This window comes from Monodon monoceros, unplaced genomic scaffold (assembly GCF_005190385.1).
Source record: "Monodon monoceros isolate NGI ecotype Baffin Bay Population unplaced genomic scaffold, NGI_Narwhal_1 Super_Scaffold_13, whole genome shotgun sequence".
Lineage (NCBI taxonomy): Eukaryota > Metazoa > Chordata > Mammalia > Artiodactyla > Monodontidae > Monodon > Monodon monoceros.
In genome coordinates this window covers 42,519,813-42,541,866 of record NW_021703769.1, presented here as the reverse complement: position 1 = coordinate 42,541,866, position 22,054 = coordinate 42,519,813, and the positions used below count along the sequence as shown (strand labels likewise).

General features: G+C 55.9%; 2 protein-coding genes across 6 annotated transcripts in view; one reads left to right on the top strand and one right to left on the bottom strand.

Annotated features, from left to right (window-relative positions):
- Positions 1–1,913, top strand: part of PYGB (glycogen phosphorylase B) — a 53,346-nt gene extending 51,433 nt beyond the window's left edge. For both annotated transcript variants that reach the window (XR_003793190.1, XM_029220895.1), the window contains one exon: positions 1,015–1,913. Coding sequence is in view for 1 of the 2 variants with exons in the window: in XM_029220895.1 (XP_029076728.1) it covers positions 1,015–1,167 (153 nt within the window). In the remaining variant the exon portion in view is untranslated. The remainder of the gene's footprint in view (positions 1–1,014) is intronic.
- Positions 1,914–2,163: 250 nt separating this feature from the next.
- The window catches only part of ABHD12 (abhydrolase domain containing 12), a 70,793-nt gene continuing 50,902 nt past the window's right edge, over positions 2,164–22,054 (bottom strand). For 3 of the 4 annotated variants that reach the window (XM_029220896.1, XM_029220897.1, XM_029220898.1), the window contains 11 exons: positions 19,082–19,187; positions 16,795–16,914; positions 14,195–14,225; positions 13,712–13,757; positions 11,510–11,639; positions 10,332–10,369; positions 9,924–10,003; positions 8,898–8,980; positions 7,200–7,278; positions 6,087–6,214; positions 2,164–5,118 (listed from right to left, as the gene is read on the bottom strand). In XM_029220896.1, the coding sequence (XP_029076729.1) occupies positions 4,773–5,118; positions 6,087–6,214; positions 7,200–7,278; positions 8,898–8,980; positions 9,924–10,003; positions 10,332–10,369; positions 11,510–11,639; positions 13,712–13,757; positions 14,195–14,225; positions 16,795–16,914; positions 19,082–19,187 (1,187 nt within the window). In that variant the 3' untranslated portion in view covers positions 2,164–4,772. The remainder of the gene's footprint in view (positions 5,119–6,086; positions 6,215–7,199; positions 7,279–8,897; positions 8,981–9,923; positions 10,004–10,331; positions 10,370–11,509; positions 11,640–13,711; positions 13,758–14,194; positions 14,226–16,794; positions 16,915–19,081; positions 19,188–22,054) is intronic. The other variant, XM_029220900.1, reaches the window with a different exon arrangement.

Sequence of the window (22,054 nt, the reverse complement as noted above, 5' to 3'; positions counted from 1 at the left end):
GTCACAGTTCATCTAGTGGCCCAGAGCAGGTTGGGCTTCCTCATTTCCTGCTCAAGGACTGACTCAGCTGGCCCTCTGCCCAGGCTGCTGTCCACACCAGCGCACCTTCCCCTGCAGCCTCTGGGCAGCTGCCACAGAGCGCAGGTGAGCAGGGCAGGAGTTTCCTTCTGGAGGCTCTGCACACCCTAGCCCGCGATCTGACCGCCCACGTGGGTGTGATCAGGAGAGCCTGAGGTGAGGGATGGGCCTTGTGAGCAGTGAAGACCTTTCTGTGCTTAAAATGAGAAGATAAACGATTCCTTGTAAAAGTGACAGATCTGACAGCAAGTAGAACAAGGACTTGTAGCTCTAAGGAGCCGAGTTTCTAAGGTGGGGCTGCGGGAGCCAGCTCCCCAGTCCGCGGCCCTGTGTCCCTGCCTTGGTGTGGCCCACAGAGAGTGTGCATGTCCAGTGGGGTCTCCTGGGAAGACTCAGCTCCTGAACCTGGGGAGGGAAAGGAGAGTGTTCCACCCTGTGCACCCAGCCAAGGATGGCAGCAGGAGGGGACACTGGCGATGGGGGCGTGACTGTGCAGTTGTTGGGGCAGATGGTTCATTGCCCAGGTCGTTCAACCAGATTCTTGGACACGGCCTGAGGGGTTTGTGTATCTCAGTTGTTGCCCACGTCTCACCCCTCCCACCCACACCCCCCCTCGAGGAAACAGCCCCTGATGTTCCCTCCTATGACAGAACAGGAGGGGGCCTAGAAACCGAGTGATCTTCCGGGCTCCAGGAGGAACTTTGCTTTCCTTTTGGGGAGGCCCCTCCTGGTACTGGCTGCAGCCTGGGGGCGCATACTCCGCTGGTGGGGTGTCTGTGCATTGTGTGCGCCGCACCCCAGCAGGACCTCTGTCTAGTCATCTGGAAACTTTCCTGGTGGGTGGGCCCCCTTCCCAGTGAACTCTTGGTTGGCTACCCAGGGCCTAAGCGCATCTGGGAACAGCCCGAGGTCACCGAGCACCACTTCCCTCTGTAGAACCCCAAGGAGTGGACCAAAAAGGTCATCAGGAACATCGCTTGCTCGGGCAAGTTCTCCAGTGACCGGACCATCACGGAGTACGCCCGGGACATCTGGGGTGTGGAGCCATCTGCCCTGAAGACCCCGCCCCCCAGCCTCCCCAGGGATTAGGCCCCTGCCCTCCCCCTCGGGACCAGAGGCATTTGTTTTCTTGCTGACTGTCCGTTTCCAAGCACTTTGCGAGCACCCTGCTTTTTTCAGTGCTGTTTCCGGGATGGCCATGGGGATCTGGGTGGTGGCTTTTGGAGGTTGGGTTGGGTTGGGGGAAGATGCTGAGGTGAGATGCTCCCCCGTTTCCTGCAGGCAAGCAGAGCCCACAGCACTGAGCAGGGCAGCTTGCCTGCTGCTCTGCCCACCTGCCCCGTGGAGGTGGGGGAAGGTGGACTTGTCTGCTGGGCTCCCCACAGCCTTGCACACGCCTTGTGTGAGCTCGTTTTTAGTTCTGAGCCTCTGGATTCTGGTAGCTGTGGTAAAGCCTGGGGCCGTGTATGTTTCTGCAGCACCTCATCCAGTGTGGCCCCAGTCCTCCCTGGCCCAGCTCTGCCTCCTGGCCATGCAGGGAGGGTCCACTGTGCTAGGCCATGTCCTCATAGCTGCTGTGTGGGCACCCAGCCTGGGGTTTCCAGATTGATCAGATAAAGAGGCCCCAGAACAACTGAGGGTGACACTGGGGACCCCACCTGTGTCCAGCATCTAGGGAGCTTGGCTGCGACAAGGCTGGGTGATGCAGAATACGTTTGGTTTTGCTTCTTCGTAAGATTTTTCACAAGGAAATGAAACTAGCTGAAGCCTTTCCTTGTTTTAGCAACTAAAAATAGCACTTTTGAAGCTTAGTGCCTGGGGAGGCAATGCTGGGATATTCTCACCTGGCCCTGGGGACCCAGGTGGGGTCCCCACCTCTGCTGGGTGAAGCTGAACACCCAGCCCCGCTGCAGATCTGTGCCCGTCGAGTCCAGGAGGGTGTGTTTCCAGTCTCACAGGAGGCCGGCCTCCCTCCTCCCAGCAGCATGACAACCTGGTCTGGAAAAGGACTGAGTGGGCCCAGAGAGGAGCCCACTTTCCATTCTGCCCAGAGAGCAGGCTGGTGCTGGGGAGGGCGGGTGAGCAGGTGGGAAGGACAGGGCCAGGGAGCAGGCAGGAGCTGCGGGCGGAAGCTTCCAGAGGCTGTCTCCTCAAATGCTGGACTTGGGTGGCACAGGGTCCTGCCCTCATCTCCATCCTGACTGCTCACCTCACCAGAGGCGTGAGGGTCTGTGGTTGCATCCCCCGCGCCCTCTGCTGCCCGTCCCTTAGGCCGAGTGTAACCATCACTGCGCCCCTCACTGTCACTGCCTCATGTGAGAAACGGATTAAACCTTCCTGCTTGTGCTCAGTTGATCTGGCCTCTGTGTGTCACTCTTGTGCCCAGGGCAGTCCATGTCCCAGCCGGGCTAAATTATGGTCCATCATTCCGGGACTGAGAACAGAAAGTTCTCTCACCCCCAGCTGCATGTGGGGCTTAGAGCCACAAGTGCCTGAACCGTCAAACCCAGCCACTTGGAAAACTGTCTCCTGGGTGTTGGCATTTTTGGTGTGAATTGTACTGTTTTTTTGCACCCATCTTTTGCCACCCATTCCTGGTCCTGGGAAGTGGAATGCCCTGGGGACCAAAACTCCTCCCCCCGACCCCAAATTGTATGGCTGCAGGTTAAATCAAGAACCAAGAGGGATGTGACTCGGGGCTCACTGTTACCCAAAGTACCCAAGAACGCCGTGGACCCCTGCTGGTGGTGGGATGTGCGAGCCGCCCCTTGGTTGGGGGCACCTGAGATGCACATTCCTGGTCTCAGGTCTGGGGCAGCTCCTGGGACACATGCATGTGACGACCACATTTCACAGCTGTGCACATCTCTTGCCATTCCTGACCACCGACTGTTGTGACCCATTAAAGGGTCAGTCCTAACCCACAGTTGTAAGCTTAGGTCGCTCAGACCGAGGTAATAAGCTGAGATGCCACCAGGCAGAGATGTGTAGACCTGATTACTAATTACCTGACAGCTGACAAGGGCGGCAGCTACCAGCCCCACGATCCCTTATGCTTCCTTATCTTCAGACGGTCAGACGCCTGTAAAAACACTAACAGCTTGTATTTTTACTTTATAGCCTACCTTATTCCCCCCCTCAAAAAATCTGAAGCAACTTACAAAGACAAAATTTTAAGAAAAACAAGATGCAGACTTGAGCCCAGGCAGAGCAGGCCAGGTCTAGATGGCCTCATTGGTCAAGACGAGCTGGGGATGTGGCTCTGAGCTGCAGGGCCTCCAGGAGCCTCAGTGACTGAGAAAAGCACGAAGGGGCTGCCCTGGCCAGGCAGGCACTTCATGCTTTAGTTACATGAAGACGGTGTCAGGTGGGGATGGGTGTCCCAGCTCTGACGGAAATCCAAGGAGACATGAAGCTGGGGGACGGGGTGGGGCCCTGCAGGCCGTGCTCACACCTGAATTAGATACCAGGAGTGCAGAGCAAACCCGTCCAGTAGAAGATAACTGACAAACTGACCTCAGGAGGGTCTGTTCCGTTTCAAACCCGGTTTAAGAAAGACATGGGTTTTCCAGATATAAGAATCACCGTGGGCAGCTCTAAGGTGCTTCAGAAAGAGGGTGTAACCTGCTTCTGGGCTTCCAGCCAGGGCATAGCTGCTAATAGGCCACAAGGGGGGCAGGTAAACAAGCCCCTCCCCACCCTGGGGAATTCCTGCGCTGCTGAGACTGGAAAGTGCCAGAGCCTGACGATCTAGGGGAGGAGGGCCTGCCATCAGGAGAGACCTAGGTGGACTGAAGTCCTCCGACCTGGGACAAACCCTGTACTGCACAGCTCGAAGCCCCCTTATTAAGCCACACACCCTCTCCTGGGAGAGAGGGCACTTAGCGGGGAGGTGAGAAGTGGGACAGCTGGCAGGCGCTGGCTGGGAGCGGCACACGTGCAGGGGAGGCTGGTTTCGCAAAAAGCCAAACAACAGAAGCGCCGCCACCAGTGAGTGAACAGGGCAATGCTCGCGGGCCAGAAGAGTCCCTGGACTCCAGCAGCCTAAACCCCACCACCTGTCCATCGACACGGCAACATTCAACGAGCTTGTTAACTGTAAGGTTGGAAAGGTCACCTGCGTAGTCCTGGTTTTTAGAAAAATGCCATCTGCTCCACCTGGAGAAGCCATCTCCACCTCCTCACCGTGAACATGCCTTTCCCCAGAGATAATGCCCCTCCGTGCTGGGCCTCAGTGTCTGGAAGGAAGCGGGAAAGGGCCCATGATCCTTGGCCAACACCACCTCCCAGATGGTCGGGTCCTGAGAGTGGCCTGGGACTGTGGGTAGGGCCTGGGCTGGAGGCGTCACTGAGAAAACAGACAGACCACCACCACGATTTTATTCTTAAATAAATGCTCAGTCTAAGGCCAGGTTAGGTAGACAGGTGGGAGGAAATCGGAGGAAGGCAGACCACGGGCACCTCCCCCGCTGGGAGCAGTGGGGCCGCCCAGGGAGGCAGGGACACCAAGGCAGGCAAGTGGGGTGCACAGGGCGGGAGGGGCTCATGGAACCACTAGAGTCCGTTCTGGGAAGGGACAGAAAAAACCCAAGTTTCCCCACATTCTCGAGGGTGGTGCCAGAAAGCTCAACGTGGTCCCAAGACCCCACGCCTCCTGCCCCAGGCTCCTGGTGCCCAGCTCAGGAAGTGTGGGATCAACTAGCCGATGGCCAGAAAGCTCTGTCACTGTCTTCCCAACAAGACCTCAGGTTGAGTGGCAGCAAGAGGGAGAGAGGGCCACATGCCCACCCCCCACGCTGTCCACAGAAACCTGTGCTCCCAGCCACCGGGGGCGGGCGCCTCAGGTCTGCCAGGGCCTCCTCTGCCTGGCCCGCTGGCATCCGAGTTCTCTCTCCAGGCACATCTCCAGGGTGCCGGGCTGGCCGGAGGAAGGGGGGGACAAGGGAGACATCTTCATGCTCCTTCAGGTGGCGAATAACACTCAGTGCTGGCGCCCTGGTTCCGACTTCCCCAGGAATTCCCTGGACCAGAGGAGGAAACCTGTCGGCCAAACCTCTTGAGACCAAACCTGAGACCCCACCTCCTGTGGTCCTCCTACAGCCCACCTGGGGAGGCCGCAAAGGAGCCTGGAGGACCACACTTCCGCTCAGAAAACCCCGTGAGTTAAACAAGCAGGGCGCCAAGGGCAGCGCCCAAGTTAAGTCCCGACACACAGGAGCAAGGATGGGGTCACTAACTGCACCCCGATGTTGGAGCCATTCTCTGGTCTACATTTTATGTAATGTATTCCTTTTATGGGGAAAAACCACAGTCCCAGAGCAAACCCATACTCATCACTGTCCCCTCGCAGCAACCCACATCCGTGAGGCAAGAAACTGCAAAGGAACGCCCCTGGAACCTCAAGGGCGAAGTGTGACCACTCGGCACACACCTCACCGAGGGCCGATTCCAGCACCCCGGGCTCAGCAGAGGCCCCCCAGCCAGGACGTGCGGGCTGCCTGCACCCTCCAGCGGGAGGCAGGGAGTGCCTGGTCCATCCAAACCCTTTGCTTTGCCACCAGTGCACCCCTCATCCTCAGGCTCTGTGCCCAAGCTCGAGATGGGTGCCCGGGGTGGCAGCCCACGTCCTGGCCCAGGATTTCGGCCAGCGCAGTGCAGCCAGGGGCACAGCCTCCCTTCCAGAAGCAGCTGGGGACAAACAGGCTTTTGAGGAGCTGGCCCAGACCTGCACCCTGCTGTGCCCCATGCACAGGAGCAGCAACCTGACAGGCCTGTGGGAAGTGATGGAGGCCTGACCCAAAGCAGCTGTGGTGTCTGCGCTGCACGACCTGCACCACAGGGAGATCACAGCCCTACTGACGGTGGGGACGGCCCAGGAGGGAGGGGTGACACTCTTGACCCCTCACTGTGACTCGGCCCCGAAATGGCTTTTGTAGCTGCGGCCGCACATGCCTGCCTGAGCCATCGCCACGCAGGACGGCATCTCAGGTGAGAGGAGAGCGCCTCACCTCAGGATCCGTGGAAGCTCAGGGCTCTTGTAGATGTACTTGTGCCTGTAGCCAAGGTCCGAGTGGAAGGGGATGAATTGAACCTTGAAGTCTCGGAAGCTGCGTGACGGTGCAGCAATGTTGTAGAGCTGGGGGAGGGAGAGGCGGGTCAGCGACCGGGGCCTGGGGGTGACCTGCCTACTGGCCTCCCCCTGCAACAGACAGCGGCCCATGGCCACTGTCTCCAAAGAGCAGCCCAAGCCCCCCATGCACAGCGCCCTGCAGCCTGCCTCGCCCACAGCAGGGACCCTCGGGGCCACCACTCAAGACCCTCTCCATCCTCACGCCCATCTTGCAGACCGCCCTTCCTCAGGGGCCTGCAGCACCACAGAGAGCCACCTGCTGCGGGATGCGGTGGTGGCCTGAGTGCCAGGAACAGCCCCGATGGCTCAGTCCCTGGGGCTGGGTGGGCTGTGTGCCTCAAACTTTGCCGTGTGCCTGGGTCAAGGCCCGCCAACAAGGTGGCTCAGGACCTATGCCACCTCAGCCCCCTCCTCGCAGCCCGGGATGGCCAGGTCATGTGCCCGAACCAGCTGGAGGGAAGGACCTGGCCCTCGCACACCTGCCTCAGGCCTGGTCTGATGTGGCCTGGGCGTCGCGCCCTCTAGCAGGCCAGCGCCATGGCCAGACAGTGCTCTCTCCCACCCTACCCCCACCTACAAATTTAATCAGGCTTCCTGGCAGCAAAGGCAAAGCAAATACAGCAAAAGCAGACACAGAGGCAACATGGCACCCTCTGTCGTCAGTCCCATCCCAGAGGCAAGAGAACAGGTGAGAGTTCTGTACCAATTCCAGCCGCTGGGGGAGCCTCGCCATCAAGGGTTCTTTCCCTCCAGCCAGTAACTGGCAAGCCCTCCTGACTGAGTCCCCTGTACGGAGGACCCAGGAGATATTCGTTTGCTTATTTTCACGTTTCCTTCTGGGGCGGCATCAGCTGTCCAGCCCCGCCCTGACCCTGCTGCCAACCTCTGCCCTCTCCCTCACAAGGGGCCCTGCCAGCAGCAGGACCCTCCACACCTGCCTGGCCTAGCCTGGACCGAACATGAGTTTGCCCGACGCCCGCCGGACACCCACCTTTCTGCCAAGCTGGAAGGGCACGACAGGGTCGTCCTCGGCGTGCAGGATGAGCAGGGAGCAGGAGATATGCTTCACACTGCAGGGAGGGAGAAAGGCGCTGGACCGGCCCCCAGGAGGAGCTGGGGTCTCCTGGGCTCCCAGTCCTGCCCACAGCAGGGACCTGGCTTAGAGAGCGCTTCACCGTGGTGTGGAACGCCTCAAACTGGGCATTTTAATAGAGAACTAGCATTTGATTTCTTAGATGTTTCCATCAATATCTATTCTAGGTGACAGGTGTCAGTCAAATCTAGAGATCAATTCATTCACCAAATCGGGTCCCTGAATATTTCCTGGAAATTAAAAATTATTTTTTTTGCTAGTAGACTATTCTTAAAAAGTTACAAAACAACATTTACAAACTAAGTAATTTAGGTGGGCCAGGAAACTCACTCAAATGAACTTTACTGGACATCTGTTGGCAAAAGAGCCACCCTCTAATTCATCTTTCGTGTAAATGACATTTAAGGTCACTCCTGAGAGTTTCGAGTAAATTAACATTCTCAACAGGTTCACAGGATCCTGTCCTTCAGCAAACCACTTAACAGAAGGACTGGATGGGCCCGGGGTCTCCTAGGCGCCCCTCACTGGCGTCTCACGGGGAGCTGCTGGACGCAGCAGATACCTGTTGTTGGCGATCCCATGCTGATCTGGGGACTTCACGAGGGCAGCCCTGGGGCAAGCCTGGCACCTGGCAGGACCAGGCCTGGGGGCGCACCGCCCCTCAGAGGCCCAACTCTGGCAGTCTGCAACTGCTGCTAGCAGCTCGCAAGTTCACCCGCCCACCACGTTCCACTCCCAGGGTGCAGGGCTGCTGGTGTGCGAGTCACGCTTTGACGGGTGACATCTTTTCTGGACTTCCACCCACGAAGCTGCTTCGTAGCTTCTCTGACTCTGGAGGCCCCCCTCACATGCTGTCACCTTACCAAATATTTGGGAACAGACCTGCCCACCAAGCTGGGGCTCCTGACTTCCAGTGGGTGAGGGCCGGCCGGCCCACCAGCACTCACACAGGCTCAGCGGGGGGGCAGCCAAAGGTGGCTTTCTCATCGTTGTCATTTTTAGAGGGAACCCAGTCTACTCAGATAACTCTTCTTTAAAAAGTGTAGATTTTTAAATGTTAACTGCATATTCAGATAAGGATTTGTCCTTTTTCTTTTTTTTTGAAGAAATTAAACCCCATGAAATTAAGATATCACAAAGATACTGTCAGCAGAATCTGAACGTTGTTCAAAGAAACAGTCCTTAAATAGAACATGTAACTGCTGGTTTACCTCAGAGAAATACTTTTAATATTAAACTTCGTAACATCTTTCCATAACCAAACACAAAACCAATGGCTGAGGCAAAGTCATTTTTTGAATAACAGTTACTATTACTGCTTTAATACCTGTTTAGGAGTTCTGGTTTTGACATAATTTTCAAATAAAACAGCTTTATGGACCAAAAATATGTTGTCTTCCTATTTCTTTAATCTAATCCTACAGTCTTTCCACATTCCTGGTTCTCCTTCTCTAACTGACATTCCCTTTACAGAGATGTGTTGCTTAGAAAAGATCCCTATGTATTCAGAATCCTATCCTACTTGGTTAACGTGACTCAAGACACTTATTCTGGGGGTTCTTGGGGTTTTTCTAAATTCTCTTCCATGGTACTCACTTTTCATCATTTGCAAACTGAATTCCACTGCTTGTGATGGGATCAAGGAAGAACCAGTCAAACCCAGGGAAGTATCGATAGATCTGGAGGCAACATGTAGACAACAAGCAGAGGATCAATTAAAACACCCCCTGCAGGGCTGAGGGTCCAGACAGAGGTGCCGTGTGCCCGGGGGTCACTCCTGCTTCTGAGCAGGCTGACCTGTGGGCCCCCTGGAGCTGGGGGGGGGCGCCCCTGCCCTTCCTGACCCCCGCCCTCAGACTCCCTGCTCAAGAGGCCCCCAGACCGGCTGCAGGGGGGCTGCCCGCAAACAGGGCTCCCACACCTCAGACTAGGAGACCAGGCTTCCCACACACAACAGGCTGCCACCCCCAAGGAATGGGGTCCGTGTGACTCGGGAGAAGAGCAACATCAAAGGAGACCCAACAAAGGACTCTGCTGTCTGCAACGGAGCAGCATGAGGTCGGGTGGGGCCAACACGGCTCCCCTGGACACACAGAAGCAGTGGGAGGAGGAAGAGGAAGCAACAGGGTACAGAGGACCCTCCTCTGGGCCCGGCCTGTAAATGGAGGGTCCAAGGCCTCGAATCCGGCCAGTGACGGCCCAACAGCATGTAATCCCCACCAGGGCTTCCCTGGGGTGCCCACCAGCTCCACTCCTGGGGAGGCAGCCGGGACAGCGCCCTCAGCCTGCACTGAGCCCCATGGGCAAGCAATGCCAGGGGGGCAAACCGTGCCAGGGGGCAAGGCCTCCTGTGGGTACAGCCACCCTCAGGCAACCTGGCTGTGACCCCATCCTTCTATCTGGCACGTAGTTATAAACATCCTGAGCGGCTCTGTAGTCAGGCCAGTGACCAGAACTAAATGAGAATTAACTTTTAATAAAGTTTGTATTCATTAGACTATTTAAATAATTTTATGATATTTAAATTTATTTATTATACATATTTACTTAGTCATTTTTATATTTTATAGCAATTATTTTCATTATAAAAATAAGTCCATTTTTAATAAGATCTGTACTTGCCACTGAGAATGGATGGCTCTTAGCTTCTTCACGGATGTTAGTAAATGGAGATTCCAATATGAGGGCATCTGGAGGTGTCTCTAGATAAACAAACGGGGAACTGGGAGGTGAGCAAGAAACCCCAGTGAGACACAGTCCTCCGCTCCCCATCCACGCACCCTCCACAGGACAGCGGAGCCCGGCCCCTGGTGAGGCCCCGCCAGCCGCTGGCGGATCGGGGGAGGGCCCTCAAGGGTCTGCTCAGGCCCCCACCTCAGCGCCTTGCTCTCGTCTCACTGCATGTCACGTCCACCACCACCCACTTCACGAGAAGCCCCAGGGCCTGGAGCACAGCCGGCTCCCCAACGCTCCACCCGCCCACGGGAGCCGGGCCATCCCCACGACGTGTGACCCCACACGAGCCCCTACCTCGCTCACAGAGGCGCCGCACCAGGTTTGTGGCCACTCTGGAAAGAAAAAAAAGTTCAGCTGAATTACGACAAAAATTGTTCCAGATGAGATCCTCCTAATACTCAAAGGTGACCGAGGAAGCCGGGATCTGTGAAGTGACCAGTGGGGTTTTGGGCGGGGGGAGCACAGATGCCCCAGCCGTCAGCCAGCCCCTCCGACAGGGCACCTCCATGTCCCCGAGGCATGCACCTCACCTGGAGCAGCCCCTTCAGGCCACACAGCGGCGCCCCAGTTCACACCCGGTCCGTATGGGTGGGAGGAGGACAGCAGGGCCCAGGGCCGCCCCGTCAGCAGGGAGGAGGCTGCAGTCTGCCTGCACAGCTCCTGGGGGCGGCAGCACTTGCAGTCTGCCAGGCCTGGGGGCCTCCTGCCTTCCCGGGACCAACCTGGGCGGGTCCCATGCAGACACCCAGGGCAGGACGGCCTGCTCTCCTGTCCAGGTTTCAGTCCCCCCGCGAGAGCAGGCCAGGAGGCCCTGTCCCAGGCACTGCCCAGCCTGCGGCCCCAACCCGCCTGCAGCCCCAACCCGCCTGCAGCCACCGCGTCCAAAGGAAAGGCAGCAGAAAAACAGCAGGTGCTGGTCTTGGGCTCCTTTAGAAACACTGGCCCCTACGCCCGTGGAAGCGATGCAGGCGGCTCACGTGGAACATCGAAGTGCTTCCTGTCTTGGCAGATGGAGGAAGGGAACCACCACTGCTGCCTCCCCAAGTTCTCTGGTGACGACGCCAAGCGTGGGCTAAGGGGCCCACTGTTTGCAAACAGAATCAAGGCCCCGGCTCCTGGGCTTGCTGGGCAGCACATATGTCCTCAGCCAGGCCAAGGGAAGCCCGAGTGCCCTGTCCCGTTCTGCTCGGACCCACCTCCTCAGGGCACAGTCCCGCTGAGGCGCGTCTGCATCCTCCTTGCAGAGGAGACGGCACCTCCACGACTGCTGTTGTGCCTCCCGTCACTTCCTGGGTTGAGGAGCTGAAGTATCTCAAGCCCCTCGTGGTCTCTGCGGTGCTTCATCCCCTGCCCCCATCACAGCACTAATGGTGCTACAGGGTCCAGAGGACACCGGGGCCCCTAGGAGAGCCTGGGCTGGACAGTCGCCCATGAAGACCTGCTCCTGCAAAGGCCACGCGGGGAATTCTTACCCGGTGCCGAGGGAATGGCCCCAAATATACACAGGGTTGTCCCCACTTCGCGCTTTGATCCAGTCAAAAACATGGAGTGCGTCGTACGTCATGCCCCGCTCCGACGGCGTTCCTACTGAGTCACCCCAACCTGGGAAAGCAGCAGCAAGAGGAGGATGTCACATGCAGCCCAGAGGACCTCGAGGGGCAAGCCCACCTCCTCCCCCTTCTCAGCAGGAGGCCCAGAACGTCTGGGGCCTCAAGGTCTCGGCCAAGCCAGCTCTTCTTCTCCCACCTCCTCAGCTGTCACAACCTCTGAACCCAAACGGCCATCCACCTGCCCTCATCTGAGTCTCGATGAGCAGCTGAGCAGACGGGGTGGTCAGACATGCAGACCCCTGCCGGCTCCAACATCTGGGGCTTGGCACCAGGATGAGGCACTGACAGGCTCAGCCAGTGAGAGTCCAGTCCACCCTGGGGCCCCTGAGCCCAGCCCTGACTGCATGGCCCAGCTGTGGCCCAGCTGTGGACAGGCATGGAGAGGCCCCCAGACAGGCAGATTCCAGGCTCAGGGCAACCCTGACCCACAAAGGAAGGGGCTTTTAGCATCCTGTTTGCTTAACAGAGGAAAGCCAACTGTCTCGGCCCCTAAACCTTGACCTCCCAAGGGACCTTCCCTCCAGATTCTCAGAAAAGTCAAATGTGACTGTCATTTCCAGCAGCTCAGCAGTGAGTCATCATCAAATGATCTGAAAGCACCACAAGGCTCAGAAAGAGCAAGTCCTGCTACACAAGCAAAACCCAGAGGCAGGGGCACCACAGGCCACCTCCCCAGGGCATCCCAGACCCAGATTAGGGAAGGAGCCAATGTCAGGGACAAGGCCAGTGTGAGGGCTTGGGGCACTGGTGGGAGCAGGGACAAAGAGACAGGGAGAGACACAGAGAGACAGAGACAGGGACAAACTCTTGTATGGCTTAGAAAGGCAGAGACTCAATGGGAAATGAAAAGAGGAAGTGATAGATGGGATCTTACTTCTGTTGCAAGCACCAGGAGGCAAACAAGGAAGAGGCCACCCCTCTCACTACCCTGAGGTTCCAGCAGCAGGAGCAGGAGGAAAGGATGGGCCTCATTTCAGAGTTTCTCCAACCCAGCACCCTCCTCCTGATGGAACACTCTTCCACAAAAGAACCGTCCCTCACCCTATGGTTGGCAGAATAATGGCCCCCAAAGATGTCCATGTCCAACCCCGAAAGCTGTGCCTCTGGTACCTTACATGGCAAGGGGAATGAAGGGTGCAGAAGGAAAGAGGCTGCGAATCAGGAGACCCTGGGATGGGAGATTATCCTGATCAGCGTGAGCCCCAAGTAATCACAGGGTCTTTATGATCAGAAGGGAGACAGAAGTCAGAGCCAGAGTGATGCAGACTCAGGCCACAGGCAAGGAGTGAGGGTGGCCTGGAGAAGCTGGAAGAGGCCAGGAACCTGACTCTCCTCTGGAGCTTCCAGCCGTGCCCACACCTTGACTTATCCCAGTGGCTAAAGATTTTGAACTCCTGACCTCCAGAACTTCAAGATATTAAGTCTGTGCTGTTTCGAGACATTTACGTTTGTGGTAACTTGTTGCAGCAGCAAGAGGAAACTCTTCCAAAGTTCACATCCAGGTGATGTCAACCGGCTCCTGAGTCTGCGGATGTGGACCCCACCCCCTTACCCCCAATCAGGGTGAGCTGGACAAGAGGCCTTTAGCCCTTTGACCTCTCCCGCCAAGGACTGTCCAAGGCACACACTTGCCACACAGCTGCTCCCTGACAACACAAAGCATTTTCCTCACGCATCAAACTGTGGGAGGCTAGAAAGAAGAAATACTGAGGGGCGAGAAGATGAGTCTCTCTCTTCCCTGTCTCCATAATGTCAACAAAACCAGCTGTGCTGAACATGAAACGTGTCCAGCTGTGGGGAAAGCCTGAGTCCAATAAAGAAAAGACAGTACTTTCTACTTATAAAATGTGGCTGACAGAGGGTGTGTGCTGGGGTTCCAGGCACCCTACAGGGGCGGATGCACGCAGGACACACCTCCGAAGACCCTGACCCTCCAAACACCTCCACATGCTCACAATTGCCACAGGTCACGGCAGAGCTGCCAGCCGCGCAGGAGCCTCTCAGAGCAACACCTGCATATCCCACACCGACCTGGAGGAAGCGGGGCAAGTACGGAGCCCTCACCTCTGTAGTCAAAGGTAACCACGTGGTAGCCAAGGGAACTCAGCACCTGGAAGTGAAAAACAAACACCTGGGCAACATGGCTCTGACTAAACCCACTAAACCCAAGCAATTCCAAGTGACTTTATGTAATTTGCCATTCTCTGGCATATGATCTACAAAGTCCATTCACCCCGATCTCGGAAACTATCCCCAGAGGCAGCACAATGGGAAGCATTCCGTGGGGAGACGTCCATGACAGGCAGTGCCAGAAAGACCGACAGTGAGCACTAACTCAGAATTATTAGGAGGACCCCCTTCTGTTCACGCGTCCTCGAAAGAACAGCCAGAAGCAGGAGGCAAGCAACGCTCCATCTGTCACAGACCGTGTGGGTCACACCCCATGGGCACTGCTCCATCCATCTGTCCACTGTGTGGCCCCTTCTGTCTGTCATAAGCTAAGGGCACCGCTCTGTCCATCATAAACTGTGTGCCGTCCTCACCTACCTTGTAAAGCTCCACCCGGTGGTCGCCTCCTCTAGATCATCAGGGAAAGGAAACAAGCATGGCTGTTAGTGCATCTTCTCAGAAAGGGGGCCCAGGATCAGCACAGTAGCATCTGGGCCCTTAGTGCCTGGTCCCCAAATCTACACGGGAGGCTGATGGACAGGTCATCTCCTCCTCAGGGCACCTACATGGCTCCCAGCTTGCCTCCACAGTATGGTGCCAAACAAGGGACAGTCTGAACATTTGGGGGATATTTCTTAACTATTACCTCACCTTTGGTTTGAGTAGGCCATACAAACCTTCAGTACAAACCCCAGAAGACACAAAGGGCCCCTCAGCTCCCCAGTGTCCAGGACCACCCATGAACAGGAGGGAAGCACTTCCTTGCTGGCACACACACCACGGGGACAGGCCACAGGCACCTCCTGCCCCAACCTTTTCACCTACAGAGCCACAGCCAACTCTCAGAACTCTCCTCCTCGGCCATTCACGCCCTCCCCTCGTGGTCACTTTGGTTCTTTCCCACCTGCTGCTAACTGAGGTTCTGCTGCTGCGGCCACCCCCTAATGTCCTTCCACACACGTGTGTCCGTGGGTGGATGCTGGGTCGAAGGTGCCATCGTGATCTGACAGCCACTGTGAGCCTCCTAGCCCCTCACCAGCAGGCTCCAGCTTCAGTGGCTCGGCCGAACACCATGGCCGAGCAGGCGCCACTGCTGGCACCACCTCACGCCTGCACCTCTCTCCAAGGACTGTCCACCTCTTTCTCCCACTTTCTGCCCAGATGCTGGCTGGCTGTTGCTGTGCACAGACACCCAAGCGGGGATAGAGCTGCCTCGGGAGAGGGAAACACATCAGCAGGCGGGCTCACCCTCACCAGACTTCTCAGCTCTTTCCCTTCTTTATGAGAAGCATTTGGCCAATTTCCGGGGTGTGTGTTCACGGAGCGAGCGTCCTCAGGGGAGGCGAGAACACGACGAAGGAGGAAAGCCAATATAACCCAGAAACAAACACTCAAAGGACTCCGCTTCAAGACCAGAAAGAAATACTGCAGTGTCTTCAGTTATCTTTGCAACCATTTGTCATGGCTCTTTTCTAAATGTTCCCAATACCCTTACCTTGAGCAAGAAGGGGGATTTAGAGCGTGATGGGGCTGGGGGCATCCTGGGGATCCGAGTCTCAGGGAACCATGGCTGCTGCTGTCCTGCCCGGCCGGGTGGCCGCCAAGATCTGCAGCCTGAGTAGTCCTTGGGGATGGGGGGTGGGGGTGGGCAGCAAACCTTCAAAGTCACAAGATTCCTTCCATCCTGAAGTTACAGATAGACTTTGTCTTCTTTACCATGTGATTGGCACTGCTCACAAAGAACTCCAAACTTCCCTCATTTATAGAAAGAGGCTACAGGAGCTGTTTGTATTCACTTGCTCTTTGAAAAGCGGAAGAGAAACCCGCTGTAGCTTGTCGCAGACTGCCAAGTGCGTGCTGAGTCAGTAGCTCAGCGCTCTGCTCTCCCGGCTCAGAGTGTCCTTGTGGGGCCCACTTCCTGGACATCCTGCTACATCCTCTGTGTAGCCCCTCTGCCCAGACGCCCTCTGTGGCCTGCTTTGTCCTCCTTGCCGGTTCTGCCTGTGAAATGACTGACCCCAGCCCGGCCCCGCGGTGCCCGGCCTCCTGCTGCTTCTTGCTGGCTCTCTCTCACGAGACCCAAGGAACAGGGACCCTCCCAGGGGTTTCAGGCAATGCTTGTTCAGAAAACGCCCCTCTTCCTCTCACCCCACCAGCTCTCCTGCAGACTCTTCTCAACAAGGCTGAACATGTGGGCTGGAAGGAGCCCTCTTTGAACAATGGCTCCAGTCCCCGCTTGTCTGAAAGACATCCATTAAACCTACTCTCGAACAGCACCTGGGCGAGGGCTTTATCTGCACAGACGCAGGTGCTTCCTTGATGGCCCAGTGGGATGCGCTGGCACTGCCGGCTCAGGGCTGCAAGTACCCTGGCCTGAGAGCATGGCATGGCAGCCCCCGAGGACAAGCTTGTCCCTGCATGCTCAGCTGGGTCTCTTCATGGGACTCCCCCCCCTTCAACGTCACCCTCGCCCCTCCCCAGGAAGCATGCCTCCCCCTCCAGCAGGGCACACCTGCCAGCGAGAAAGTTTCCTCAGACCAGACAGCAGATGCTGGGTGAGCAGAGGCGACTTCCTGGGCACACAGTGGCTCTGCAGGGTCTCAACAAACCTCGGCTGAGGGACCATGCCTCCTGCCCACTGAGAAGCCTTGTTCCCTAACCCAGGAAGAAGGACACCCCTCTGGCTGAGGCTCTGGGTCGCTCTGACAACCTCCATCCCACCCCAGGCACGAGCTTCAGATCAGGGATTTCTGGACACAGCTGCCCACATCTGCTCAGCCGGTGGTTTCCAAGCAAGCAGGCCCGGTCCACCTTGCACACAGCCCTGCTCTGCTCTGGGCCTGTGGGAACACGACTTCATGCAAGCTTCTCCCAAACCCCAGACAAACCCTGCCTCTTCCTGTGTTCTCAGGACGCCTGTGTCCCAGGTGCACCCACGCTCTCACTGCGATGGGCCCCACAAAGGAGCCCCTCCTCACCTGGTGCCCGCGTTCCCGTGCAGGTACAGGATGATCGGGTGGCTAGAAGCCAAGGCATCCTCATACCACATCTGGTCCTTCCCTTGGGCGTTCTTCCACCAGACAGCGGGGACAGTGTGCCTGGAAGCAGAAGCAGAGGGGAGCGGCAGGTGACGCGCCTGCAGACGGGATGCCCACGGCTCAAGTCACAACTGAGCGGACAGCAGGAGGCCGGGTGGGCTGACTCCAAGCTGTGAGGGCAGCTCCTGGCAGCTGAGGCAGGTCATTTCCTGACTCGCGGATGGGCCCTCTCTGGGCCCCAGAAGCTTGCCCCAGCACCAGTTACTAGGGGTGGGGTGACAGCCACTCCTCCTGTATAAAGGGGAAGCTATGTGAGCTCAGACCCCTTCCAGCTGGGTTCCAGCACAGAACGGGCACTGAATGGACACTGAGCAACGCCACGTCCCCTCAAACTCATCCATGTCTTTAAGTACGTGACTTAACTCACGATGCAAGACATGCCGTGCTGTTATATGTACTAATTCAGCAACACGGGTCTACGGGCTGGACTGGAAGCCCGGCCATCCTTAATGCACCATTTCTAACACAGAGCCTCTCCACAAGCCGTCTTGGCACAGACGCACCTCTGCAGGAGACGTCACAGGCCCACGTGAGCAGTCCTTCCATGCCTGGCCAGGCAGGTGGACACTTGTCTATGTGGCCAAACCCTCCTTTAGAGAGGTGCTCTGGTTCATCTTAACTCAGGACACATCAAAGTCACTGTTCATCACTGGGGAGGGTCTGATTTAATACCTTTTTTCTGTAAAACTTATTCAAATTCATTTTTGGGAAGTTTTAAAAACATTACATGGCCGATTTCTTCTTTTCTAAGTGTTAGCATCTCGTTTCTAACGTAGTCTCTCTGACCCATTTCAGAGGATTGCATTTTGGGTGGTTCTGAACGCTGCAATTATCACTCTCCCACAATTACAAACCTATGAGAGGGAAAGGTATATTTGGAAGGTGCTGGGAGCTGATATGCCTCCAGTAGCCAGCCTACCCAAACTCGGAGCTCCTGACAAAGGCCCAGGCAAGCTCTCCATCCCTGGGCTCCTCCCCCTGCCTGGCAGAGGGGAGCTGCCCTCCCACCACCACCCGCCTCCAGCTCCTCCACAGCAGCAGGACATGGCGAGGTGCCAGTGAGGGCAGGTGGTGAATGGAGCTGCTGCCACCCAAGGGCCCGCACTGTGATCAAGACAGCGCAGGGAGCAGACCTGGGCGGGCAGTGGTGCCCACCAGCACACAGCGGCTGTCGCTTCCCAGAGACTCATGTGGTCATCACCAACACAACCTTCACAGGTAACTGTCCACAAATACCTGTCCTGTAACACGGCTGTTCTGCTCGAGGAAGAAGCCTGGCTGAGCCCACATCTTCAAAGCACAGACCCTCTTAACCATCACGAGAGCCGCCAATTCCCCCAAACACCTCTGAGCAAAACATGTCAGGCTTCTGACTGAAAATGAAAATGCACAGCGGCCTGCATGCACACACTGGTCGTAAATGCTCCGTTAAAACAAACCAGAAATGACCAAAGACAGCCCCAGCCTCAGCCACTATGAACCAGAACCTCCCTCTCACTCTCTGGTCTTTACGCAGGAGCCCCTGCCCTCCGCACAGCACAGGGAAGCGATTCAGAGCACTTCACTCAGAAGCTTCTCACGTCCACAGCAGTTCTACTGAGACAAAGGCAGCAATTCAGAGCTGCTTCTGAGAGAAAGAGAAGACGCCACAGGAAAGCCGGTCCGCTCTGGTTCTGTTGTTTGTAAACACCAACTAGTCTACAGAAAAAGCATTAAATCATATTCCAAAGAAATGCCAAGAAGTCACAAAACTTAGGCCCAGCCTAAATTTATGGCTAAAAAAGTAAACGCTAAGAAAAGAGCAAAGGCCACCACTACCAAGAGCTGAGAGTGCTGTGAAAGAAATGCAGCTGTTTGCAACAACTGGGTGGGCCCTTCTCTGCAAGACAGGTGTGGCTCAAGCCTGCGCTCACGATTCTGTGATATATTCTGTTTCTGGCGTTCTTCTCTCCTGGAAACGAGGCTTTCTGCAAAAACCAATCTGGTTTGAAAACCTCAGAACAGAGCTGGTGCTGCCATCTCGTGCCCCATTATTCAAGGAATTTAGCTGAGATCTTTCCTTTGGAAACAGCAGGCAAAAGATAAAAATGGACAAGCAAGAGTTTCAGAGACGGCTCCGCTATCAAGAGGCGGTGCCGGCCCTGCAGCCCTGAGGCTGCACACTCACCAGACTCCAAGGGTCACGTCTTCCTCTGGCTGGAGGTAGTAATTACAGGTGTGATTCAAACCTTGATCCTGTGGTTTTTTCAAATCAATGAAATAGGGAACGCGCACTGTGGGGGACAAAGAGATGGAAACCAGGATTAGTGAGGGTGGACGGACACACACGTACACAGCAGAGGTGAAGCTCTCAAAAAGTGCCAAGTACTTTCCCAACGCCATACTGCCTGGGGCACCGGGCCCTCCAGCCTCAGGCGGGGCTGGAGGTAGGTGTATCCACAGATCCTTCGGCAAGGACGAGGTCCAAGCAGAGACCCATTGAAGGCTGTTCAAGGTGTGAGAAGATGTGAAGGAGGGAAGGAAAGATCCTTGGGAGACCTGAGGGTCGGCCTGGCCATGAGAGAGGCTGGAGACAAGGAGGCTACGACTGAAGGCTGGAGCCAGGGTGCTGGGGGAGGGACTGTGGGAAAGGCGACAGATGGATGTGTGTTCTGGACCTGGGGCCACGGGCTTGATGACCACCTGAATGTTGGTGCGGGCCAGGTAAGTGGGATTCTGAGGTTCCTAGTGCTGTCATTTAACAGAGAGTGAGGCCGAAGATGAGGAGTGGGTGCCAGAGGTGGAGGAATCCACAGAACCCACAAGCCACACAGAGTCGAGGGAAGGCATGGGAACATGACAGCAGCTACTCATTCAGCCCTGAATTTAACAGGTGACCTGTCGACAGGGCAACGGCTGATAAACTGCAGTGCACCCAACGATGGGAAGCCCTGGGCCTTCAGACAGAGGCAGCCGATATCGACAGACCTGGAGGAACCTCTGTGAATTACAGGCAGGTGAGAAGAGCAGGGAAGGAGGGTAAGATCACTGTGCTGCGACTACGTAATCCCATGTCGCCACTGTACAAGCAAGCAACACCAATGCCAATACCAACACCAACACAGTGTGGCTTGGAAAGAAATACAGAGAGACACACCAGGCTGTGAACATGGGTTTAAAGTGTGTGGGGGGGTGGAGGCGAGTGTGTAATTTTCCCCTTGTATACCAGTGCACTTTTATTGCTTGAGATGAACACAATTTTTGAAGTTATATTTAGTTGAAAAATGAAAAACAAAAAACCAAACCTTGAGATGGGATTTACTCACATTATAAAATGGCAATTCCCAGAGTGGGTGGGGACAAAGTGCAGTGTAACCCTGACTTCCAGCCAGTCTTCAACAAGGAAGTCATGCAACTCTGGTTTTCTTTGGTGAAGAGAGTAGTTTCATTGTGTAACTCACACGGCCTCTCGGCACCAGAGCCCTGCATGCCCACTTCACGCCCCAGGGCCTTTGCACCTGCTGCGCCCCCAATACTCTGCACCCACATACCTACATTCCAGCTCTTACTTTGTCAAATGTCTCCACAGCTCAGTAAATGTTCACTAAAGAAATGAAACAGCCAACTTACGAGGACGTAGAGATATGCACACGCTCCTTCCCCCCCAGGAATTCCCTGAGCATTTTAAACCACGGGGAAGACAAATCCTCCCACCAGGGCTGCTTTTGAACCTTCAGCTTCTTAATCCATCTCTTTTCCAAGCAGCAGGCTACATTTTAAAAACTTTAATTATTTTCTCTCAAAAGAAAACCGGCACTCAAAGGAGGTGGCATCCTACTTACTGGTGCACCTTCCCGGTACTCTGACCACTGTCCCTGAAACAGGCTGGTACGACTGTGACCACAGCACTTGCTCAACCATGGGTCACATGTGATGATTCTGGGATTTGCACCCAGGCAGCCCGACTCCATAGCCCACACTCTTGACTAACTGGATAGGAAGTGAGGAAGGTAAACTGGCTCTGATCCTGGTGGGCCCTGAATGTTCTCAAATTGGGTCCCCCCAAAAGATATATTGAAGTCCTAACCCCCAGCACATCAGAAGGTGACCTCATTTGGAAACAGAGTTTTTATAGAGATAATCAAGCTTAAGTAAGGTCATTTGGTGGACCTGATCTAATACGACTGGTGTCCTTATCAAAAGGGAATTTGGATACAGACAGACAGAAGGAAGCCAACATGAAGTCACAGGAGAAGGCAGCCGTGTGATGGAGGCAGGGGCAGCAGTGGTGCTGCTACAAGCCAAGGAACACCAGCCACCACCAGAGGCTGGGAAGAGGCAAGGAAGAGGGAGCCCAGGCCTGCCAACACAGGGATTTCGAAGCTCCAGAACTGGGAGAGAATACATTTCTGTAGTTTTAAGCCACCCCGTCTGTGGTGTCTGTTATGCTGTGGAGTCAGAGTTCACTCTGACAACATCCTCAGGGAGGGCTCCTGACCAGCAGGCCTAGAAAGGTCTCCCCTGGACGCGTCTCTTTCAGACGGAAGTGCCCACTCCTGCCATCCCTGGTGACTGCTCCGTGCTGGGGAAGCCGAGGCTGCAGCGTCAGGTGGCAGTTCATCATCTGACCACCGAGGGGAAACGACTTTGTCAGTAAAACTCTGAATATGTCCAACAAGTGCTGATTCAATCAACTCTGCTCCTGAGGCCGGAGTGCCCGTGCTAAAGGGAAGGTGGGCACCATCGAGGGCTGAGGGCACTGCTGTCAGGCCTCACGGGCTCTCTCCCAGAAAAGGCAGCCATGCAGCTTACGCGCTGCCCCAGAGTTCCGAGAGGGCCAGTGAAAAGCACCAGTGAAAAGCATCTTCCGAAGATTAGCAGTTAATCTTAAAAGCTTCCAAGCCCGAGAAATCTAGAACCAAGAAACTCAATTCTGCTCTAGGACAGACTCATCCCACCAAGCCCGTCCTCCGGTTCACTTTCATTTCTGTTTTAGAAACCGTGGGAAAGGATGCAGTTAATGCACCAAGTGCAGCAGGTGCTGCCTGTGTGCCTCCCCTCCAGCTAGCGAGAGGTGTCTGGTGAGTCCCGGGGGGTGAGACAGCCCCAGAGGAACCACCTGGCCACTACTGGTAAAAGCAAGCAGAACTTCTGCCAAGAC